Source organism: Hyla sarda, chromosome 4, assembly GCF_029499605.1.
Source record: "Hyla sarda isolate aHylSar1 chromosome 4, aHylSar1.hap1, whole genome shotgun sequence".
NCBI lineage: Eukaryota > Metazoa > Chordata > Amphibia > Anura > Hylidae > Hyla > Hyla sarda.
In genome coordinates this window covers 285,359,681-285,383,236 of record NC_079192.1, presented here as the reverse complement: position 1 = coordinate 285,383,236, position 23,556 = coordinate 285,359,681, and the positions used below count along the sequence as shown (strand labels likewise).

The following is a 23,556-nucleotide window of genomic DNA, read 5'->3' as shown; positions in this document are numbered from 1 at the left end:
ACGCCATTCACCTTCTGGTCAAACTTACATGTTATTTTGATACTTTAGGTCACCCTGATTGCATCAATATCAAAGTTATTTAGTTTCCGTCATGTTTTACTAATTTAAAAAAAATTACTACTATATTTTTTTTTCATTTTTCTGACCTCTATAAAAAAATGTTTTCCTTGTACAGGGCTGTATGGGGGCTTATTTTTTTGTGCCATTATCTGCTGTTTGCATCTGTACCATATTGGTATTGGTTAGACTTTTTGAACGTTTTTACTTAAAGGGGTATTCCAGGCAAAAACCTTTTTATATATATCAACTGGCTCCAGAAAGTTAAACAGATTTGTGAATTACTTATATTAAAAAAAATCTTAATCCTTTCAGTACTTATGAGCTTCTGAAGTTAAAGTTGTTCTTTTCTTTCTAAGTGCTCTCTGATGACACCTGTCTCGGGAAACGCCCAGTTTAGAAGAGGTTTGCTATGGGGATTTGCTTCTAAACTGGGCGTTTCCCAAGACAGGTGTCATCAGAGAGGACTTAGACAGAAAAGAACAACCTTAACTTCAGAAGCTCATAAGTACTGAAAGGATTACGATTTTTTAATAGAAGTAATTTACAAATCTGTTTAACTTTCTGGAGCTAGTTGATATATATAAAAAAGTTTTTGCCTGGAATACCCCTTTAATTGTTTCTGGTATATGATCTAAATGTAAAAATACACAATTCTGTGGTTAAATAGCCACTGTCTGATACAAAAACTTTTGACATGTTGTAAAGCATGCAAAACCAATAGGTTTTGCAATTGCTTTCATTAGAACATTTTCAGTATTTCATACCGAAAAAGTCAGTCAAACAACTGCCCCCCCCCCCCCCCCCCCCCCCCCGCCTGCTTGGTCACATACTAGTCCTGCTGTGTCCATGTATTATGGACCTTCTTCCTTGATTGACAGCTGTGAGCGCAGGGCTCACAGCTAGAGGAAAAATTCTCCCACTGTCAGCTTGTGTCCCGCTACTGTCAGTGAGGACAAGCTGGGAGTTATAGTTTTGCTAATGCTAGGGGAGATGTGAGCAGACAGCATACTAAGGGAGGGGGCAGAGACCTGCACAGTAAGTCCACGCCCCCTCCCTTTGAGAGGAATTCAGACTAGTGAGCTAAAATAAAAGTGTAATAAATAAATAAAGGTGCTAGACACATAAAACATAGATTTACATAGTCAGGATTAGGTACTGAGTGATGTATTTTTAAAGATTTTTTTATTTTTATTTGACTGGTATGCTTTAAGTATTTATTAAGTTACCGCCATTGATCGTACTGGATATATAATGTTATATTTTAATAGTTCGGACAATTACGCACCCGCCAATTTCTGATATGTTTATTTTTATTATGTTTAAATGTTTTTTAGAGGGAAAACAGGGGTAATATAAACCTTTAACATGGGGTTAATGTGTGTTTTTTTAAACTTTTATTAAACTTAAACCTTAGGAGACTTTTAGGAGGAATCATTAGATTTCTTATTCAGATCAATGCAGTTCCATAGAACTCCTTTGATCTGTGCGATCTGTGCTCATTTGGTTTAGCCTGCTCCAGGCAGATCCACGGCAGTCATGGCAGGAAAGGCAAGCCCTCCAAGGCAGTGAAAAAACTGTTCCCTGTAGCCCAATGTAACCTGACCAGCTGCTCCACAAAGAGGGTCTGCGCGGCTCAGCCAATCACTCGGAGTATGCTGACTCAGCATGTTGAGCAGCTGGTCAGGTCACATTCAGCTGCAGGGCACAGTTTTCTTCACTACATCGAAACTGCATATATTGGGCGTGGGGTGATAGGATTTCCACATTCCTGTACTGTAGATAGTGAACTTTTGGTAATTTGACCACTTCACTCCTCCATTCTATGGCAACAGAACTCCTTCACACAACCCCTCTTTCATAAAGCGCCTTTATTACATGCTACTCTTCAGGTCCTCCAAGGCAGGTCCTCCTAGCCTTGACAATTTCACTTTCTTGTCCATGACGACGTAGTTGTCCCATCTCCCCACTGTACTTTATAACCAGTCTCTTTTTTTCGAGATGGAAAGCACATAGTATTGATATTATCCTAGCGAAATTCCCTTTAATGCAGACCTAGTTGTAAGCAGATTCTCATTGGCTTTCTCAGAAAGTATCTCAGTTTGCTCTTGTTTAATAACATTCTATGTATTATTTGCAATGTATTGGCTCCTGTATTTTTTATGCTCTATGCAGTTTTTGTAACCTTGGAAGCCCATGCTTTCTGAAATGCTTAACCTTTGTAATGTTGTGTTATTTTATGTTGATCTGTATTCTATTTTTAATACAAATGGATTTCTCAGTCATCAGCTTACCATCTGTCACAAAGACTGATGAATGGTGGATGTCTTTGTCTCCCAAAAATATATGGACCTTCTAGATCAAATATAAGTTAAAGGGGTACTCCGGTGAAAACCTTTTTTCTTTTAAATCAACTGGTGCCAGAAAGTTAAACATATCTGTAAATTACTTCTATAAAAAAATCTTAATCCTTCCAGTACTTATTAGCTGCTGAATGCTACAGATGAAATTCCTTTCTTTTTGGAACACTGATGACATCACGAGCACAATGCTCTCTGCTGACATCTCTGTCCATTTTAGAAACCATGCATAGCAGATGTATGCTAAGGGCAGCATGGTGGCTCAGTGGTTAGCACTGCTGCCTTGCAGTGCTGGGGACTTGGGTTCAAATCCCACTAAGGACAACAATAAATAAAGCATTATTATTATTATAATAATGTCAGCAGAGAGAACTGTGCTCGTGATGTCATCAGAGAGCATTCCAAAAAGAAAAGAATTTCCTCTGTAGTATTCAGCAGCTAATAAGTACAGGAAGGATTAAGATTTTTTAAAAGAAGTAATTTACAAATATGTTTAACTTTCTGCCACCAGTTGATTTAAAAGAAAAAAGGTTTTCACCGGAGTATGCCTTTAATAATTATATTTATTTAAATATTTATTTAAAACACATGGACAGTTTATAATCCGAGTAACTATTAAAGTAAAATAAAATATAAATATATTCACAGACCGCAGGACCCTACGGCTGTGTGATAAAATGATTGTTTATACCCCAATTATAAACATGTATGGATCACATACATTCTAGTTGCCCCAATATATTCATTCACAATGTATATCTTGCAGAAAGAGACTGATAGAGTGCATATTCAGCACTTTGTATCTCTAATGGTCTTTTTAGTTAGATGGTTGATATTAGTTGATCGTGATCCTTATGTGGACCCCTTGAGTGAACTACAGTACAGACCAAAAGTTTGGACACACCTTCTCAGAGTTTTCTTTATTTTCATGACTATGAAAATTGTAGATTCACTCTGAAGGCATCAAAACTATTAATTAACACATGTGGAATTATAGACATAACAAAAAAAGTGTGAAACAACTGAAAATATGTCATATTCTAGGTTCTTCAAAGTAGCCACCTTTTGCTTTGATTACTGCTTTGCACACTCTTGGCATTCTCTTGTTGAGCTTCAAGAGGTAGTCACCTGAAATGGTTTTCACTTCACAGGTGTGCTGGTGTGGAGGAGGAGGTGTGATGGTGCTTTGCTGGTGACACTGTTGGGGATTTATTCAAAATTGAAGGCATACTGAACCAGCATGTCTACCACAGCATCTTGCAGCGGCATGCTATTCCATCCGGTTTGTGTTAAGTATTTTTCAACAGGACAATGACCTCAAACACACCTCCAGGCTGTGTAAGGGCTATTTGACCAAGAAAGAAAGTGATGGGGTGCTGTGCCAGATGACCTGGCCTCCACAGTCACTGGACCTGAACCCAATCGGGATGGTTTGGGGTGAGCTGGACCGCAGAGTGAAGGCAAAAAGGCCAACAAGTGCTAAGCATCTCTGGGAACTCCTTCAAGACTGTTGGAAGACCATTTCAGGTGACTACCTCTTGAAGCTCATCAAGAGAATGCCAAGAGTGTGCAAATCAGTAATCAAAGCAAAAGGTGGCTACTTTGAAGAACCTAGAATATGACATATTTTCAGTTGTTTCACACTTTTTTGTTATGTATATAATTCCACATGTGTTAATTCATAGTTTTGATGCCTTCAGTGTGAATCTACAATTTTCATAGTCTTGAAAATAAAGAAAACTCTGAATGAGAAGGTGTTTCCAAACTTTTGGTCTGTACTGTGTATATATATATATATATATATATAAATATACCATATCTGTAGGTATTATAGATAGTGCCTAAAACCTCACCTTCCATAATTGGCCTAATAGATTTCCTAGTCATTCTATACAACGCTTGGATTTCACACTTGGAATGTACCACATATAACATTTATTTATAATGACAGGACCCCACCTAGCAACGTCTTATTTGTAACAAAGCTCACCATACCATATAACCAATACAAACGTAGCAATTTCTTTATCATCATTAAGTACCATACAATAGGTAGCACTGTATGATTTTTCCTTTTAAGAAGGTGTTTGTTAATGACAACTTTAGTGCTTTTTGACCTAATTTCAAGTAATTGGCATGAGATTTTAAATTGTTGGATTTGCTAGGTCATTCAATATTGAAAAACTACATGCAGCGTTATTAACTCAGTAGAAGGTGTTTAATCCTTCTTAACTGCAGAGTTCATTGTCAAAAACCAAGCTAGGTTATGCAGAGATTTAGTTTATTGCAGGATTTTAGCACATTCAAGAATTCAGATTATCCAAATAGCTATGCTGCCTAAAAATAAAGATTGCCTTGTGTTATTTCCCAGTGTGGGATTTAAAAGGAAATGTTCAAAGAAATAGCATTTTTGTGGTTGCATCAAGGATTACTTATATCTTAAAGTACAATATTTGGCAGGTCGGGCATGTCACGTCACTAAATAATTGGTTACTCTCTGCTTCTTCTGATTCAGGTATAATTGTTGCGAAAGCAGGTTTACTGCCACGATACAAAAACTTGTTGGAAAAATCCCAAATCCTATGAAAATAATGTCTCATTAAAGCAGTGTAGCATGTACATGGTGTTACAGTTTTACTTTTCAAGAAGTAAAGCAACTGTACTCCCAGATAGTTGTATAGCTCTTTTACAATTTGTGTAGTGGTACTCTGTTGTCTTATTTTAGTAATAGGTTCTTAGCAAGGTAAGCAGATGGTTTTTTCGTTATGCAAATTTACTATCACTTACCTGACTTAGGACATAATTATTGCCAAAATATTCAACAGCACAGTGTGCAGACTAAGTACTGGAAATGCTTGTATTACATTACCAGGATACAAGGCTCTGTGTAAAATGGGTCATAAATACACAACTGAACCATTTTGTCTGTGATTGCAATATCTATAACAACTCTGCAGCATCCTTGTATCTTCATTTATCTCCCTTATGTTGCTGGTATAAACAGACTGAATGTAAGGATAAAAAAGAAAAAAAAACTGAGAAGAGATTTAGCTCACCACTGTAACGGAGTAGATGACTGGAAATTCAAGTAGTGCAAGCAACGGGCTGTTTCCCGGAAGGTAATATCGAAGAGGGCAGAAAAGCAGGGGCCTCCAGCTGCTCCAAAAGCAATGAAGATAAAGTAGATTAAAACTTCACTTTGAATTCATAATGTTAAAGGGGTACTCCGGTGAAAACCTTTTTTCTTTTAAATCAACTGGTGGCAGAAAGTTAAACATATTTGTAAATTACTTCTATTAAAAAATCTTAATCATTCCAGTACTTATTAGCTGCTGAATGCTACAGAGGAAATTCCTTTCTTTTTGGAACACTGATGACATCACGAGCACAGTGCTCTCTGCTGACATCTCTGTCCATTTTAGCAACCGTGCATAGCAGATGTATGCTAAGGGCAACATGGTGGCTCAGTGGTTAGCACTGCTGCCTTGCAGTGCTGGGGACTTGGGTTCAAATCCCACTAAGGACAACAATAAATAAAGCATTATTATTATAATAAAGTCAGCAGAAAGAACTGTGCTCGTGATGTCATCCGAGAGCATTCCAAAAAGAAAAGACTTTCCTCTGTAGTATTCAGCAGCTAATAAGTACAGGAAGGATTAAGATTTTTTAATAGAAGTAATTTACAAATATGTTTAACTTTCTGTCACCAGTTGATTTAAAAGAAAAAAGTTTTTCACCGGAGTACCCCTTTAAAACCAAAGGATATCCATGGAGAGTAAAAGAACACACAAGAAACACCGACGCATTTCGAGCCGTGGATGGCTCTTAGTCGTGGCAGTGTGTTAGCGGGCAAATGCCCCTTATATAGTATGTACTTCCAATGAGCCTGGCGGAAACCAGGAAATGCTGGGACCGGAGCCTGAATGACGTGTACAAGCCATGCTTCGCATGAAACAAAGCCACAAAACATGGAGTGGATTGGAGAAAGGTGGGACTAAAAAGAATGTATGTGAGTGTGTGACAGCCGAAACATAAGTGTGAACTGCAACATAAATTGTCAATCTTCCAATATGGGAGAAGGATGAGACAAACATAAGTAGTGTGTATAAATACATGTGCATATCCACTAGGCGTCTCAAGCTCATTCCCATGTTGATGTTTTATATATATATATATATATATATATATATATATATATATACATATATATATGAATTGTTTGCAAATATCAACTACTGCAATATATTATACAAAAGAATATTGCAAAAAATAGATAACAGGATCTAGATAATAAACAAAGACAAATGTGATAAGGCTGTCAAAAATATAAAAATATATATATAATCATATATCACCAAGCGAATCAAAGGGATGTCAATATGTTACATGAATGGGTAAAATCGCAATAGGTGTACGCAGCAAGATGTTAATGCCGCTGCGATCTCTACTTACTAATTTAGGTTGTGAATATACCCCACAGGTTACTGTTTATTTTCTTCGTACATCATGTTCATGTTTGTCTGGCATACTGCAGCATGTTTATATATATATATATATATATATATAATATATATATATATATAATATATAAACATGCTGCAGTATGCCAGACAAACATGAACATGATGTACGAAGAAAATAAACAGTAACCTGTGGGGTATATTCACAACCTAAATTAGTAAGTAGAGATCGCAGCGGCACCTATACAGTTGAAGGTAATATGAAAAACAATTCGGTATGAATTATAACATAAATAATATAAATAGGGTCGCGGCGATTAGTACGTATAAAGTAAGAGGAAAGAATAACAATTATTAATAATACTCATAAAACAAGAGATTTCTAGATTATAGTAAGAAGTGTGTATGTATATAGGTCACATTTTTCTATGTATATTAGTATATATACATTAGATCGTGCTTGGCATTCATTCCATAAGGGTGACTGGAATCCAAAGTCAAGATCCAAAAGGCTTCTCTGGACCTTAACTTTTTGATTCGATCCCCTCCCCTGCGACAGGGGAACACACGTTCGATCCCCACAACCTCAAATCCATTTGCATCTCCCTGATGGTGGTCTCTGAGATGTTTGGTAAGGCCAGATACAGATCGGTTGCACGTAAATGTGTTAATAGTTCAGCGAAAATGATCTGCAATATGTGTTTTTAATTTTCGGACTCTGTGTAACATATTGACATCGCTTGGTGATATATGATTATATATATTTTTGACATTTGTGTTTGTTTTTATTATCTAGATCCTGTTATCTATTTTTTGCAATATTCTTTTGTATAATATATTGCAGTAGTTGATATTTGCAAACAATTCATATATATATATATATATATATATATATATATATATATATATATATAAAACATCAACATGGGAATGAGCTTGAGACGCCTAGTGGATATGCACATGTATTTATACACACTACTTATGTTTGTCTCATCCTTCTCCCATATTGGAAGATTGACAATTTATGTTGCAGTTCACACTTATGTTTCGGCTGTCACACACTCACATACATACATTCTTTTTAGTCCCACCCTTCTCCAATCCACTCCATGTTTTGTGGCTTTGTTTCATGCGAACCATGGTTTGTACACGTCATTCAGCCTCCGGTCCCAGCATTTCCTGGTTTCTGCCATGCTCATTGGAAGTACATACTATATAAGGGGCATTTGCCCGCTAACACACTGTCACGACTAAGAGCCATCCACGGCTCGAAACGCGTCGGTGTTTCTTGTGTGTTCTTTTACTCTCCATGGATATCCTTTGGTTTTAACATTATGAATTAAAAGTGAAGTTTTAATCTACTTAATCATCATTGCTTTTGGAGCAGCTGGAGGCACCTGCTTTTCTGCCCTCTTCAATATGAATGTAAGGATAACTGCATTTATTTTAAATGTAACTTTCATTATAAATACGTTACGTTTCTCCATTTGTTTCTGTACAATTAATATAGAAATTGGCTCTCTTCCAAAAGGAAGCAAACTCTCTCTTTAGTATCATCTAGAAGAAGCTACCATATTATTACCAAGGTTTAACCCAGGGCCAGGGTCAATACTGTACAAGTTCAAAACTGCTGACACTGTTTGATAGCTGTTAGGATAAGGAGACACATAGTACTCTTCATATATCTATCTGTGCTTCTGTATAGAGAAATGTTTTTATTCGCCGTTACAAAGAGGTAGCCTGAGAGCTTCCTCTATACCCTACAATCCCTATCTCTGCTTGATTGACAGTCAGCTGAAAGCTGAACCCTATCTGTCAATCAAGCAGGGATGAGAACGAGGGAGTTTTCCAGCCGTCAGCACTTCAGGGGCTTATGAACGCCCCTTTGACACTTGGCATCAGTGAAAAAAAGTATTTTTCTACATTAAGGTAACACAGTCTGGTATATGAAGGTACCATGTGTCTCATTGCCCTAAAACCTCTTCAACAGTGTTAGCAATTTGGAACATGAATTGCAGCGGACAGGTTTTCTGTAAAGAACTTGAAGCATATTTAGAAGTATCACTCAGACTAGAGAGACCGAGCTAAGGACAACTGTTTGAGTTTTTTCTCCTCAGTACAGAGTAGGGTTCTGAGTGGCTGGGTGAGATGCCTTAAAGCAGGGGTCTCAAACTGGTTGCCCTCCAGAAAAACTTCAATTCCCAGACAGACGGTAGCTGCAGCCAAGGCTGTCTGGGCATGTCGGGAGTTGAAGTTTTGTAACATCTGGAGGGCCACCAGTTTGAGACCCCTGCCTTAAAGCATACCTGTCATATTACAGAAAAACAATATTGCTCATATATGTTACTCACTCAGAGTAACAGATTCTTTACATCTCTTTTTTTATCTACCTAGCTTCTGTATTTGGCTCACAATTCCCTTTGTTCTGTTGCTCACTCATTCTGACATCCATTGCTCAGGAAAGGGTGTGTCTGAGGCAAGCACTGAGCTTGAACTCACTCACCATGCATTTACATCCTTCCTGAGTCTGCTGTGCTGGGTCCCTTCATCCAATCCCTGCAGGCTGCTCTGTAACCCCCTCCTCTCTGTGTTCAGACAGGAGTCTGATAGACCGGACAGGAGTGAGCACAGAGGAGTTCTATTCCTGCCATCACTTCTTGGACTTTGTCCTAGCCTGTGCTTCAGCTAGTACAAAGGATGCAGCAGCCAGACAGGACCATGTCCTGAATCCGCTAGTGTTTTTTTATTTTTATTTTATTCATTTTTTATAAGCCATGGTTGTTTTCTATAAAAAAGGAAATCCTTTTTTTATGAAGTATATTAGAAAGGTAAATTACAACATCTAAAACGTTTTTGAATCTGACAGTGCCCATTTAAGCCCCATACACAAAAAAAAAGTATTCTGGACCCGACAATTTTGGCAGGACCAGTTGACTGTAGGTGTATGTGATGGCCTCCAATGTTGTTTTTCAACTGTCCGATCTTTTTTGTTCTAAAAGAGATAAGCTACCACTAGAGCAGTGTTGCAGTGGCTTACCCCTTCACTCTCCATTCAAAACATCAGTATGCTTGGCTGAGCCAAACGGTCACATGTATGGAAAGATCAGGAGATTTAGCAAATAGACCTATCAATAGTTTGTCGGACAGCTGTCAAATGTGTATAGGTACTTTTAAGACACAGCCCTTATAACATACAGATACCTATAGAGGGCATCAGGGAGACAGTTAAACCAGCTGTATGTCCAGAAGGAGTACCAGTACCATCCATGAGCTATACTACTAATATAGTGCCATTATTAAGGACAACACTTAAGCTCTTTTCCTCTTTGGGCTTTTAGGCTAATTTTCTATGGTTCTTAAGGTATCTCACTGCAAAACCTAATATTTTATCGATATTTCTTTTCATCAAATGTTATAGTTAGACAATGCTGTCAGGCAGATAATATTCTTCTGGTAATGGCCAAAACCAGTCTTGTCCCTCAGACTCTGAGATAAAGAAGTGTGAATTTTCACTCCACAGAACACGTTTCCACAGCTCTACCACGTGGCATTTTGCTTTGTGCCGAAAGGCTTGCCTGCTTAGCCATGGAAACCCATGTCATGAAGCTCCTGGTACACAGTTTTTGTGCTAATTTAAAGGGGTACTCCGCTTGTGACATCATAGCCCCCCCCCCCCCCATAGACTTGCATTGAGGGGGCCGGGCGGGACATGCCGTCATGAGGGGGCGTGGCTATGACGTGACGAGCTCTCGGCTCCAGCGTTCGGAACAGTTTGTTTGAATCGCTGAGCAGCGAAATACACCTTTAAATACGAGATAAAATGTGGCATTTTTCAGTTAAAAATGTAGCAGTTGTCAGCAAAATTGCTCTTCAGTATTTAGTGACCCTACTTTGTGGCTGAGTTGCTGTGGTTTCTAAACACTTCCACTTTTCAGTATTGCCATAGGATAGAAGATATTTAACATACTGACAGTGGCATCCTATTACAGTACAGGACAATTATTACCCCAATAATTTACAGAATGAATATTAAATTCATATGTACAACTATTTAACCAGATGGTTAAGCAATACCCAATGTTCATAAGGAGCACATTCCAAAATATTTAACCTATTAAAATCACGCTGGTTTTTAGTGAGCTCTTTAGAACAACCCTTCTTCCACAAATGTGTGTAAGAGCATACTGCACCGGTAGGTTCTCTTTTATACACCTGTGGCAATAGGATTAAATGAAACACCTGAAGTCAACGATTAGGAGGTGGGTCCCAACACTTGATTATATAGGGTGTATTTACCAGCTGCCACATACTCCTAAATCACTGGTATAATCTGTCTTGGGTTTTCTTTTGTTCAGACGTGACACAACTTTAATTTTGTTTATTTTACTTGTCCCCTTTTAGCTTTCAGATGATCAAATAATGGAATACTACCAAAAGTATGAACCAAGGCGAAACGAGTTGGAAGCATTCAACAGGGTAATATTAATATATTTTTAATGCTTTACGTGCACATTTTTTTAACGTTGTAAATGCTTTTAAGAAAACCATTGATTTTTTTATGCAGTTTTTATTTTGTTTAATTTTTTAACCTGTATTTTTGTTCAGATGTTTTTCTGTTCTCTAATGAAATCTGTAGAAGAAATTCCAAAGAAAAAGCCATGATATGGTATGGGGAAAAAAGCACTAATCCAAAAACACCCACGTAACCCAAAATGATTTATCTATTGTTTGTATCATATTTTAGTATAGAATTTAAAGGGGTACTCCAGTGGAAAACTTTTTTTTTTTTTATTCAACTGGTGCCAGAAAGTTAAACAGATTTGTAAATTACTTCTATTAAAAAATCTTAATCCTTCCAGTACTTTTTAGGGGATTTATACTACAGAGGAAATGTTTTTCTTTTTCGATTTCTCTTCTATTATGACCACAGTGCTCTCTGCTGACCTCTGCTGTCCATTTTAGGAACTGTCCAGAGCAGCATATGTTTATTATGGGGATTTTCTCCTGCTCTGGACAGTTCCTAAAATGGACAGCAGAGAGCACTGTGGTCGTGACATAATAGAAATCCAAAAAGAAAAACATTTATTCTGTAGTATACAGCCCCTAAAAAATACTGGAAAGATTAAAAAATTTTAACCCCTTAACGACCACGGACGTAAATGTACGTCCTGGTTTGGCGGGACTTCCCATACATTTACGTCCTGTGTATGACCGCGAGCATCGGAAGGGTGCTCGCGTCATACACGGCAGGTTCCGGCTGCTAGCGCGGATGTCCGCCATTAACCCCTACGATGCCGTGATCAATACAGATCACGGTATTGCGGCACTTTGATTGGATGATCGGATCGCCCGCAGCGCTGCCGCGGGGATCCGATCATCCAGCATGACAGCCGGAGGTCCCCTTACCTAGCTCCGGCCGTCTCCCGGGGTCTTCTGCTCTGATCTGCGATCGAGCAGACCAGAGCAGATGATCACCGATAATACTGAGCAGTGCTGTATCCTATGCATAGCACTACACAGTATTAGCAATCAAATGATTTCTATAGATAGTCCCCTATGGGGACATAAAAGGTGTAAAAAAAAAGTTAAAAAATGTAAAAATAAAAAGTAAAAAAAAAGTGAAAAATCCCCTCCCCCAATAAAAATGAAAATTGTCCAATTTTCCCATTTTACCCCCAAAAAGCGTAAACATTTTTTTTTATAAACATATTTGGTATCGCCGCGTGCGTAAATGTCCGAACTATCAAAATATAATGTTAATGATCCCGTACGGTGAATGGCGTAAACGTAAAAAAAAAAAAAGTCCACAAATGCTGCTTTTTTTTCATTTTATTAAAAAATTTTTTTTATAAAAAATGATCTAAAAGTTTTATATATGCAAATGTGGTATCTAAAAAAAGTACTGATAAAGGTGCAAAAAATGAGCCCTCATACCGCCCTATATACGGAAAAATGAAAAAGTTATAGGTGGTCAAAATAGGGCGATTTTAGATTACTGATTTTGTACAAAAAGTTTTAGATTTTTTTTAAGCGGTACAAAAATATAAAAGTATCTAGCCATGGGTATCATTTTAATCGTATTGACCCACAGAATAAAGAACACATGTCATTTTTACCGTAAAGTGTACAGTGTGAAAACAAAACCCTCCAAAATGTGCAAAATTTTGGTTTTCATAAAAATTTCCTCCCTAAAAATTTTTTGGGGGGGTTCGCTGTACATTTTATGGTAAAATTAGAGATTTCATTACAAAGTACAATTGGTCACGCAAAAAAACAAGCCCTTATATGGGTCTGTACATGGAAATATAAAGGAGTTATGGATTTTAGAAGGCGAGGAGGAAAAAACTAAAACGCTAAAATAAAATTGGCCTGGTCCTTGAGGTGAAAATGGGCTTGGTCATTAAGGGGTTAATAGAAGTAATTTACAAATCTTTTTAACTTTCTGGCACCAGTTGATCTTAAGGGGTTTTCTGGGCTTTCATGAAGAAAATGGCTGTCACAGGTAATGAGATGAAACCTGAAAAAAAAGCATGTAGTTACCCATCAGCTCACCACATTGTTCATGTGATGCTGCAGCTGATCACTGGCCTCGGCATGGGATTGCTGAGTACTGCGAAAGGCAGCGGCATTATAAGAACAATGTATGTGAGGTCATCACAACATGCCCAGTGGGGGGGGGGGGGGGGGGGGGTAGCAGATTTAATTAGCTTTCTTCTATTTTATGCCATTCATCTTTTTCTGAAAATCAATGAAATTCCTGTAAAAGATTCAGAGCACCTATAGTATTAATAGGTTAATTGACTAAAATATGTCATTGATTTTAATTGCCTTGGAAAAACCTACATTAGTGCACACACATATGTACACTTTGCATGCAGGGTAGCAAATGTTTCTATTGTACTGGTATCCAAACACATTATTTCCCATTTAATCAGGTTATTAACACAACCACATTGTACAGTTTTCATTAACAGGTATTCTATTTTTGAAGTATTGACAACTACCATCTTTATATGGTACTAATAAACAGTCACAGATACCATATATAGTCTGTATCTGAAGCCATACATTTAAGATGTTTTTCTATAAAAATAAACTGATTCAGTAAGATTTGGTGGTGGCCTTGTGATTTAAGTTACTTTAATAAAAGCACTGCAGGGTATTTTATACATCCTTTAACTGCAACTCACAGTCTCTTTGCAAGTTTACAATCTCTAACCTGCCAAGGAGTAAATTTTTCATCTGTATCGCAGAATGGGGCCATCACCAGGAAACCTTTGAACAACAAAGCAGCGTATTCAATTGTTTCCATCAATCGTTAACAGAAAGCCAAAAATATAACATTCCTGTGAGAAAAGTCCTCAAAATTATGTTTTCCAGTGCATTTTCTTTCCGATAATATCTCTAATAATTGAAAGTTTTTTTGACAGTGAAAAGGTTTATGATACACATTACCAAGTCTATTATTATTCAAAATAAATAATCATTTAAAACTAACCGATATTCTCAAGTCTTTGTGGAAACTGTTAAGACCATGGTCCAAAATAAAAACCTTTCTTTGGAGACAAAGGCTCCTTTTCTGAAAGATTTAGGAGCCAAATAATTTTTTGCCAACATTTAAAGGCTATGGATATCTCTCAAAATATATTTATTATGGTGCACAAAAAGGTATACTTTCTCCATGGGTCTTTATTAAAAATGTTTAGTTTCTCTATTACATCCTATCCAGTTTGTCGTGTGAGTGCTACATTCTGTATGCACTAGTACACAGCCCGTGCGATTTTCATCTGCAAATGAACTTTTTGTTTGCTTTCTGTCCTTCAAAGTAGGGATCGACCGATTATAGGTATGGCCGATATTATCGGCCGATAATCACGATTTGGGGCATTATCGGTATCGGCAATTACCTTGCCGATAAGCCGATAATGCCCCCCACTGCACCGCGACCGCACCCCCCCCTCCGACCTGCCGCATCGCGACCGCCCCCCCCATCCCACCGCACCGCGTCGCACCCCCCACCGTAGTGCTGGGCGGTATACCGGTATGGATTTTTGTCCATACCGCTATACTGGTCGGGCCCCTCCCCCACCCTCCGAGTCAATAAAAAATATTAAACTTACCCGTAATGGGGGTGGTTCGGGCCATCCATCCTTCCTGTAGTGTCCGGCGGCATTCCGGGTGGAGGGTGAACCGGTCCGAGCTGTCCTTCTCCGGGGTCATCTTCTCCACTCCGGGCAGGCTCCGGCCTAGTACGCTGCATAGATGCCGCTACGCCGTGACGTCAGGTGCGTCGCTGCGCACGGGCGTCACTGCGCAGCGGCATCTATGCTGCGTTACTAGGCCGGAGCCTGCCTGGAGTGGAGAAGATGACCCCCGGAGAAGGAGGACAGCCCGGACCAGTTCACCCTCCACCCGGAATGCCGCCGGACACTACAGGAAGGAAGGATGGCCCGGACCACCCTGACAGGTACGGGGAGAGAAGCGGGCGGGTGGCGGCGGCCTATGGCACCGCAAAAGCCACTGCAGTGCATTGATTTAAAGCGCCCGCTTTAAATCAATGATCTGCAGCGGTGTCACGGGGGGATAAATAGCCGATAACTTATACCGGAATATTGGTATAAGTTATCGGCTATCGGCCCTAACCTCCACCGATTATCGGTATCGGCCCTAAAAAAACGATATCGGTCGATCCCCACTTCAAAGCTCCCTCCCCCTGCCACAGTCTGAGTTGGTGTGTAACCACTCACCTCCCCATCCCCCCCCAAATGGATGGAGCTAAGTGGAAGAAAATTTGTAATGAAAAGACCTGTGCAGATGTTCACATGGCCTTTTAATAACATATAAAATTGATATAAAAATACTTAAGGTGAAGTATAAAAAAAATGCAATTTTGCACATGCGGGGATGTTAGATTTTGAACTTTTCACTATATGGTAAAATTGTTATCTGTATTCCTCAGGTTTTTGCTATAACAACAATACTTATTTACTGCAAATTGCACCATGAACTGTATTTTTTTATCGGTACCACTGTGGCATTTGCTTTTTTATTCAGTTTTTTATGAAATGTGATGTGACCAAAAAAAACGTAATTCTACGTAATTCTTTTTTTTTTACATTTACACTTTTTAAGTCCCCCTAGGGGACAGTTGGTTGAAACATAGAAACATTGAATGTGTCGGCTGATAAAAACCATTTGGCCCATCTAGTCTTCCCAATAATCTGAATACTATGAATAGTCCCTGGCCCTATCATATATGAAGGATAGCCTTATGCTTATCCCATCCATGCCTAAACTCCTTCACTGTATTTGCAGCTACCACTTCTGCAGGAAGGCTATTCCATGCATCCACTACTCTCTCAGTAAAGTAATACTTCCTGATATTACTGCATAAACCTTTGCCCCTCTAATTTAACATTACGTCCTCTTGTGGTAGTTTTTCTTCTTGTAAATATGCTCTCCTCCTTTACCATGTTGATTCCCTTTATATATTTAAGTCTCTATAATTATTTAATTAAATGCATTGCTTTTTCTTAGTTTTTTCAATGTTGCATTCCATGAGCAGTAACTTTTTTTTTTGTTTTCTGTCAGCATTTCAACAATTTGTTGTCATTGTTAGCTCTTTAAAAAAAATTATTTTTATTTTGAATTCACGCCATTAACTGTGCAGTGAAAATAAGATAATATATTTTATTCTCTGGGTCAGTAAGATCACAGTGATACCAAATGTATGTAGTTTTGTTAAGTTTTACTACTTTGGCACAATATAAAAACATTTTTTTTTTGTTTCCACATTCTTAGATCTATAAATGTCTTATTTTTCTCTTGAAAGAGGGATCTGGGGGCTTTGTTTGCAAGAAAACTTTTTAATGGTAAATTTTCTGATGAGTTTGTATGTTAAAGCACCAGTTTCACGTTTCAGGCCCCATGTTCTTCAGCTCCAGCTTGGGGAAATGCAGGCCAGTCTTTCCACACTGGAGCTGAAGATTGTGCAGGCCTGAAACTGGCAACTTTGTACTTTAAAGACATGGGGATACTAAACATATGACATACAATCTTTTAATCACTCTATTATATAATACACAGCATTACTGACAATCTATGTGAAGGCAGAAACATGGCAGACCTGGAGCCTTCATAATCCCCCACTGGCTACCATAGAAACCCATCGAGACCCAGTGGTCATGACGCCAACGTGTGTGACAAATACTCAAAAACATTTTAAACTGCTGCATCTTAGTCCTGGTAGTTAGAGCAGGAGCCCAGGAGGAACATGCTGGCTTATTTCTGCATGGCTGTTAAAAGGCATATAGTCAAATATAAATCCATAATTAGAATAATAATGTAATTATTATTAATATTTTGTTAATTTAGAGATACTCATAGTTTCTTATTTTGTTCTGGCTTAACTATAAAATGCTGTCCCTTTTAACCCCTGCTTTGTTCCGATCACCGACACCTGCCGGGCGATAATCAAGACGGGATGCCTGCTGAAATCATGCAGCAGGCATCACGGCACATCGCCCTGGGGGGTTCTGAGACCCCTCTTGTCGGGGATCGCTATGATTGGCCAGTCAATTCTGACAGGCAAATCATGGCACTTCCGTACCAGTCGGCTCTCTGGTGACCCAATGGCACGGAAGATGAGGGTGATTGGTGCTGTCTGAGACAGCACCAATCACCCTTCACTGGCAGGAGGGAGGTGGCACTTATGCCACCTCCTGATCGCCTTAAAGGAGAACTCCAGAATATAAAAACTGTCCCTCATACTGCCGATAGTAAAAAAAAAAATAAAGATGTACATACCTTCCTCTGCTCCCCCGGGGCCTTCGGTAACCGGTTCCGGTCTCCGCCGCGATCCTCTTCCTGGTTGCTGGTGGTCGGAGAGTCATACTGCACTCGCCAATCACCGGCCACAGTGAAGTCCCGGCTCGGTCGGCGATAGGCTGAGCAGCAGTGTGACGTTTTCGGCCCGGGCAGCAGGTGTCGGTGTAGTGAAGAATTTTGTGTCCTGAAGCGTTCACACTGCCGCTCAGCCTATCGCCAGCCGAGTCGGGACTTTACTGCGGCCGGTGATTGGCTGAGCACAGTATGACTCGCCGACCACCAACAACCAGGAAGAGGATCGCGGTGGAGACCGGAGGCCCCGGGGGAGCGGAGGAAGGTATGTACATCTTTATTTTTTTACTGTCGGCAGTATGGGGGACAATTTTTATATTCTGAAGTTCTCCTAAAGGGGTTATCCTGGAAAAAAAACTTTATATATATATATATATATATATATATATATATGTATCCAGAAAGTTAAACAGATTTGTAAATTACTTCTATTAAAAAATCTTAATCCTTTCAGTACTTATGAGCTTCTGAAGTTGAGTTGTTTTTTTCTGTCTAAGTGCTCTCTGATGACACCTGTCTCAGAAACTGTCAGGAGTAGAAGTAAATCCCCATAGGAAACCTCTCCTACTCTGTGCAGTTACTATTATTGGAAGGATTAAGATTTTTTTGATAGAAGTAATTTACAAATCTGGAGCCAGTTGATATAAAAGAAAAAGTTTTTTTTCCTGGAATACCCCTTTAAAACACTTTGGGGACGGAGGGTTTTTCAGTTTTTGCATTTTCGTTTTTTCCTCCTTACCTTTTAAAAACATAACCCTTCCAATTTTGCTTATTTTGCGCCACCAATTCTACTTTGTAATGACATCAATCATTTTACCCAAAAATCTACGGCGAAATGAAAAAAATCATTCTTAAATCAAAATTTAAGAAAAAATGCCATTTTGTTAATTTGGGGGCTTCCATTTCTACGCAGTACATTTTCCGGTAAAAATGAAACCTTCTCTTTATTCTGTAGGTCCATACAATTAAAATGATACCCTACTTATATAGGTTTGATTTTGTCGTACTTCTGGAAAAAATCATAACTACATGCAGGAAAATGTATACGCTTAAAATTGTCATCTTCTGACTCCTATAACTTTTTTATTTTTCCGCGTACGGGGTGGTATGTTGGCTAATTTTTTGAGCAGTGATCTGAAGTTTTTAGCGGTATCATTTTTTTATTGCTCAGACAATTTGATCGCTTTCTATTCATGTTTTCATGATATAAAAAGTGACCAAAAATACGCTATTTTGGACTTAGGAATTTTGTTTCGCATACGCCATTAACTGTGCGGTTTAATGAACGATATATTTTTTATAATTCGGACGTTTCCGTATGCGGTGGTACCACAGATGTTTATTATTATTTTAATTTACACAGTTTTTTTTTTTTTTTTTAAGGGGAAAAGGGGGGTGATTCAATCTTTTATTAGGGAAGGGGGTTAAATGATCTTTATTAACTTTTTTATTCCACTTTTTTTTTGCAGTGTTATAGGTCCCATAGGGGCTATAACACTGCACACACTGATCTTTTACATTGTTCAATGGTTTCTCATAGGAAACCATTGATCAATGATTCTGCTGCTTGACTGCTCATGCCTGGATCTCAGGCACTGAGCAGTCATTCGGTGATCGGACAACGAGGAGGAAGGCGGGGACCCTCCTGCTGTCCAACAGCTGTTCGGCATGCCGCGATTTCGCCGTGGCATTCCCGAATAGCACCACTGAGCTAACCGGCATTAATTTACTTTCACTTTAGACGTTCAACTTTGAACTCTGCTTCTAAAGTGTTAATAGCACCCGGCACCGCGATCAGTGCTGCGCATTATTAGCCGCGGGTCCCGGCCGTTGTTAACAACGGCCGGGCCCGACTCGCTATGACGCTATGATGTTATAGAACGGGGGTGGGCGAAGGGCGTACAGGTACGCCCTCCGTTTCCCAACAGGCTAATTAATATGTCAGTTGGAGCAACCGACCTATCAGGCCTCCTGCCGGGGCAGGGTGTAGGGTTGCCCCTGTTCTCCCAGCCAGTGTGCCTCCAGCTGTTGTAAAACTACAACTCCCAGCATGCACTGACAGGCGTGCACGCTGGGAGTTGTAGTTTTGCATAGGCTGGAAGCACACTGGTAGGGAAACACTAAGTTAGGTAACAGGGCCTTAGTCAGTGTTTCCCAACCAGTGTTCCTGTAGCTGTTGCAAAACTACAACTCCCAGCATGCACTCACAGAACGTGCATGCTGGGAGTTGTAGTTTTGCAACAGCTGGAAGCACACTGGTAGGGAAACACTGAGTTAGGTAACAAACTCTAACTCATTGTTTCCCCACCAGTGTGCCTCCAGCTTTTGCAAAACTATAACTCACGGCATGCTCGGTCTGTCAATGCATGCTGGGAGTTGTAGTTTTGCAACAGCTGAAGGTTTACAATTTTCCCTGTCCCCCATATCGGTGATCCCGTCTGGACCCCAGTTCCCGACAATTATGAGCCACAGATTCCTGTGTTTGTTTGCTGCCCAGGAATCCAAATTGACCCCATAGTCCTCACTGAAATGGACTTAATGTTTTTTTTTTTTTTTTTTTTTTTTTCAGTTAGGTCAATTTTATGGCAGCTCAAACAAACTTGTCCACCCAACAGTTTGTGGCCCAGTACCCCGATACTTTTTTGGCTAGGCCCAATAAGTGGACCACCATCAATGTATATAAAGACATATTGGCACCTCATCCTGCATATGGGCCTAGTCAAAAAAACTAAGATTAGGCAATATGTGAGTGGGGATGTTCTGTACAGCAACGCACTTTACCGTATGACCATGAAAAGGGCTCACTCACATATAGAGGAGGTGTATATTTCGACGACGTTACGTGTTACAAGTCGGCCCTAAAGTCATGTGAGGAGGACGTGCCCCCTTTATGCCCCCTTCATGCAAGACCCTCACAATCCCTGCAAATGCGTATGATGCTCTCTCCCTTCTGAGCCCTGTTGTATTTTAAGGCAACAGTATAGGGCCACATATGGGGTATTTCCTTACTCGGGAGAAATTGTGTTACAATTTATGGGGGCTGTTGCTTGTTTTACTCTTTATGATAAGGAAAACTTGGGGGCTACACCAACATGTTAGTATAAAAAAAAATTCATTTTTATCACTAACATGCTGATGTTGCCCCGTATTTTTCATTTTCGCAAGAGGTAAAAGAAGAAAAAGACATACAAAATTTGTAACGCAATTTCTCCTGAGTACGGATAGTTTCATAAACCATTGTCTTATAATTTGCATCATCATTTTATTCAATGTGAGCCATACATCCATTTGTCCAGTGTTTCAGTTTTGCTAGTGTTATTTATTTTTTTATTTTGGTCATCATTTTAGCCAAAACCAGTAAAAGAACTGACACACGGAAACACTATAATCAAAAGATTTGCACCTTTTACTGCTTTTTCGATCTACTCCTTGTTTTGGCTAAAAATCCGACCAAAATACTACATATAAACCTAGTCTCAGATAAAACAAATATAAAATCTTAATATCCACCTCTTAAAGTGTTAAAGGACATTTTTTAAATTGGATTTGTGTAAAGAATATCTTCGATGGAACCCCTTTAAGTAGCACATTTGCCTTGTGAATTCATTACAGTAACATGCACATTTGTTTCCATCCAATTATTTTGTTCCCTCTGTAAAATTTTATACATAAAGATGCAGACTAAATCTTTCAGTAGAGAAATGACCGACAACTATTTTTTTCCAAAAGGCAGTGAGTCACAGAAATGGGATTAAATCCTTATTCCACTAGTCAGCTGCTGGAAATGGTGCATCCATGTCTTGTCTCTGCACATCTAATGTACTGAGGACAGTGGTAAAACTACTGGGACTGCTAGTCGTGTGACATGCTATGGTTTCCTTATAAAGTCCTAAATGTTCACTGCTTCTGATGTTTTTAATATCGCACTCTATAAAGGATAGAAGCTATAACCAATGCACAAAGTTAAATACATTATAAACATATGTAGCTTATTCTTTGGGTGTTCACCTGATAATAAATTATTTCAGAAAATATTTATTCAGTTATATGCAATTTCCTATTAGGGTGCGTTCACACGGAGTAATTCAAGAGGAATTTACTCGAGTAATTCCTCTTCAATTCTCCGCTCCAAATTAATGCACATCTCCTCTGCCCATTGACTTTAATGTTATTTCTGCTGTCCTGTTCCGACGCTGAATTCCGTTCCGCTTGAAGAAAGAACATGTTCATTCTTCAAGCAGAATCCGCTAGCAGAAATCAATTGAAGTCAATGGTAAAAAAAAATTCTGCCCGACATCATTTTCACTCGGAAATGGCTGAAAAACCCTTCACTTCTTTCTCCCCCATTTCCACACGCAATTCTGCGTGCAATTCCTCGCAAGTTGCGCGCGAATTTCGCATGGAAATAAAATTATTTTTTCCGCCCGTAAATTTTTTAAGAATCACTTTAGAACTGTGGTACACCTACAGGACAAAATATGAGGTAGTGCTAGGATCATTTTTCCCATTGGAAGTTGACCATTGATCTGAAAAATTATTCAATTTTATGTACTCTGAATCAGGTCATCTTGCAGATTTTCTAATAACTGAGTCTGGTAACTGTTAAATGCCTTTAAAGGGGTACTCCACCCCTGGCATCTTATCCCCTATTCAAAGGATAGGGCATAAGATGTTAGATCGCCGCGGTCCCGCTGCTGGGGACCCCGGGGATCGCCGCTGCGGCACCCCGCCATCATTACTGCACAGAGCGAGTTCGCTCTGTGCGTAATGATGGGCGATACAGGGGCCGGAGCAGCGTGACGTCATGGCTCCGCCCCTCATGACATCACAGCCCGTCCCCTCAATGCAAGTCTATGGCAGGGGGCGTGACTACCGCCACGCCCCCTCCCATAGACTTGTATTGACAGGGCGGGCCGTGACGTCACGAGGGGCGGAGCCGTGACATAACGATGCTCCGGCCCCTGTATTGCCCGTCATTACGTGCAGAGCGATCTCGCTCTGCGCAGTAATGATAGCGGGGTGCTGCAGCAGCGATCCCCGGGGTCCCCAGCAGCGGGACCCCGGCGATCTGACATCTTATGCCCTATCCTTTGGATAGGGGATAAGATGTCTAGGAGCGGAGTACCCCTTTAAGACTGCTTCATTGACTCAATAAAGATAATGTTGATTAGGTATGTTTAACCCCTTAATGAGGCTATTTTCCGTTTTTGCATTTTCATTTTTTCATCATCACCTTCTAAAAATCATAACACTTTCAATTTTGCACCTAAAAATCCATATTATGGCTTATTTTTTGCGCTACCAATTCTACTTTTCTGTGACACTAGTCATTTTACCCAAAAATCCACGGCGAAACGGGAAAAAAATTATTGTGTAACAAAACTGAAGAAAAAATGCCATTTTGTACATTTTGGGGGCTTCTGTTTCTACGCAGTGCATTTTCCGGTAAACATTCCACTTTCTCTTTATTCTGTAGGTCCATACGGTTAAAATGATCCCCTACTTATATAGGTTTGATTTTTTCGTACTTCTGGAAAAAATCATTACTACATGCAGGAAAATGTATACGTTTAAAAATGTCATCTTCTGACCCCTATAACTTTTTTATTTTTCTGCATATGGGGAAGTATGAGGGCTCATTTTTTGCGCCGTGATCTGATGTTTTTATTGGTATCATTTTTGTTTTGATTGGACTTTTTGATTGCTTTTTATTGGACTTTTTGGAATTTTTTAACGTGTACGCCATAGACCGTGCGATTTAATTAACTATATATTTTTAT

The 23,556-nt window shown here is 39.3% G+C and overlaps 1 protein-coding gene across 12 annotated transcripts in view; it reads left to right on the top strand.

The window, feature by feature from the left end:
• Positions 1 to 23,556, top strand: part of METTL25 (methyltransferase like 25) — a 260,766-nt gene that overhangs the window by 223,277 nt on the left and 13,933 nt on the right. For all 12 annotated transcript variants that reach the window (XR_008892719.1, XM_056574422.1, XM_056574426.1 and 9 more), the window contains one exon: positions 11,279 to 11,353. Coding sequence is in view for 11 of the 12 variants with exons in the window: in XM_056574422.1 (XP_056430397.1) it covers positions 11,279 to 11,353 (75 nt within the window). In the remaining variant the exon portion in view is untranslated. The remainder of the gene's footprint in view (positions 1 to 11,278; positions 11,354 to 23,556) is intronic.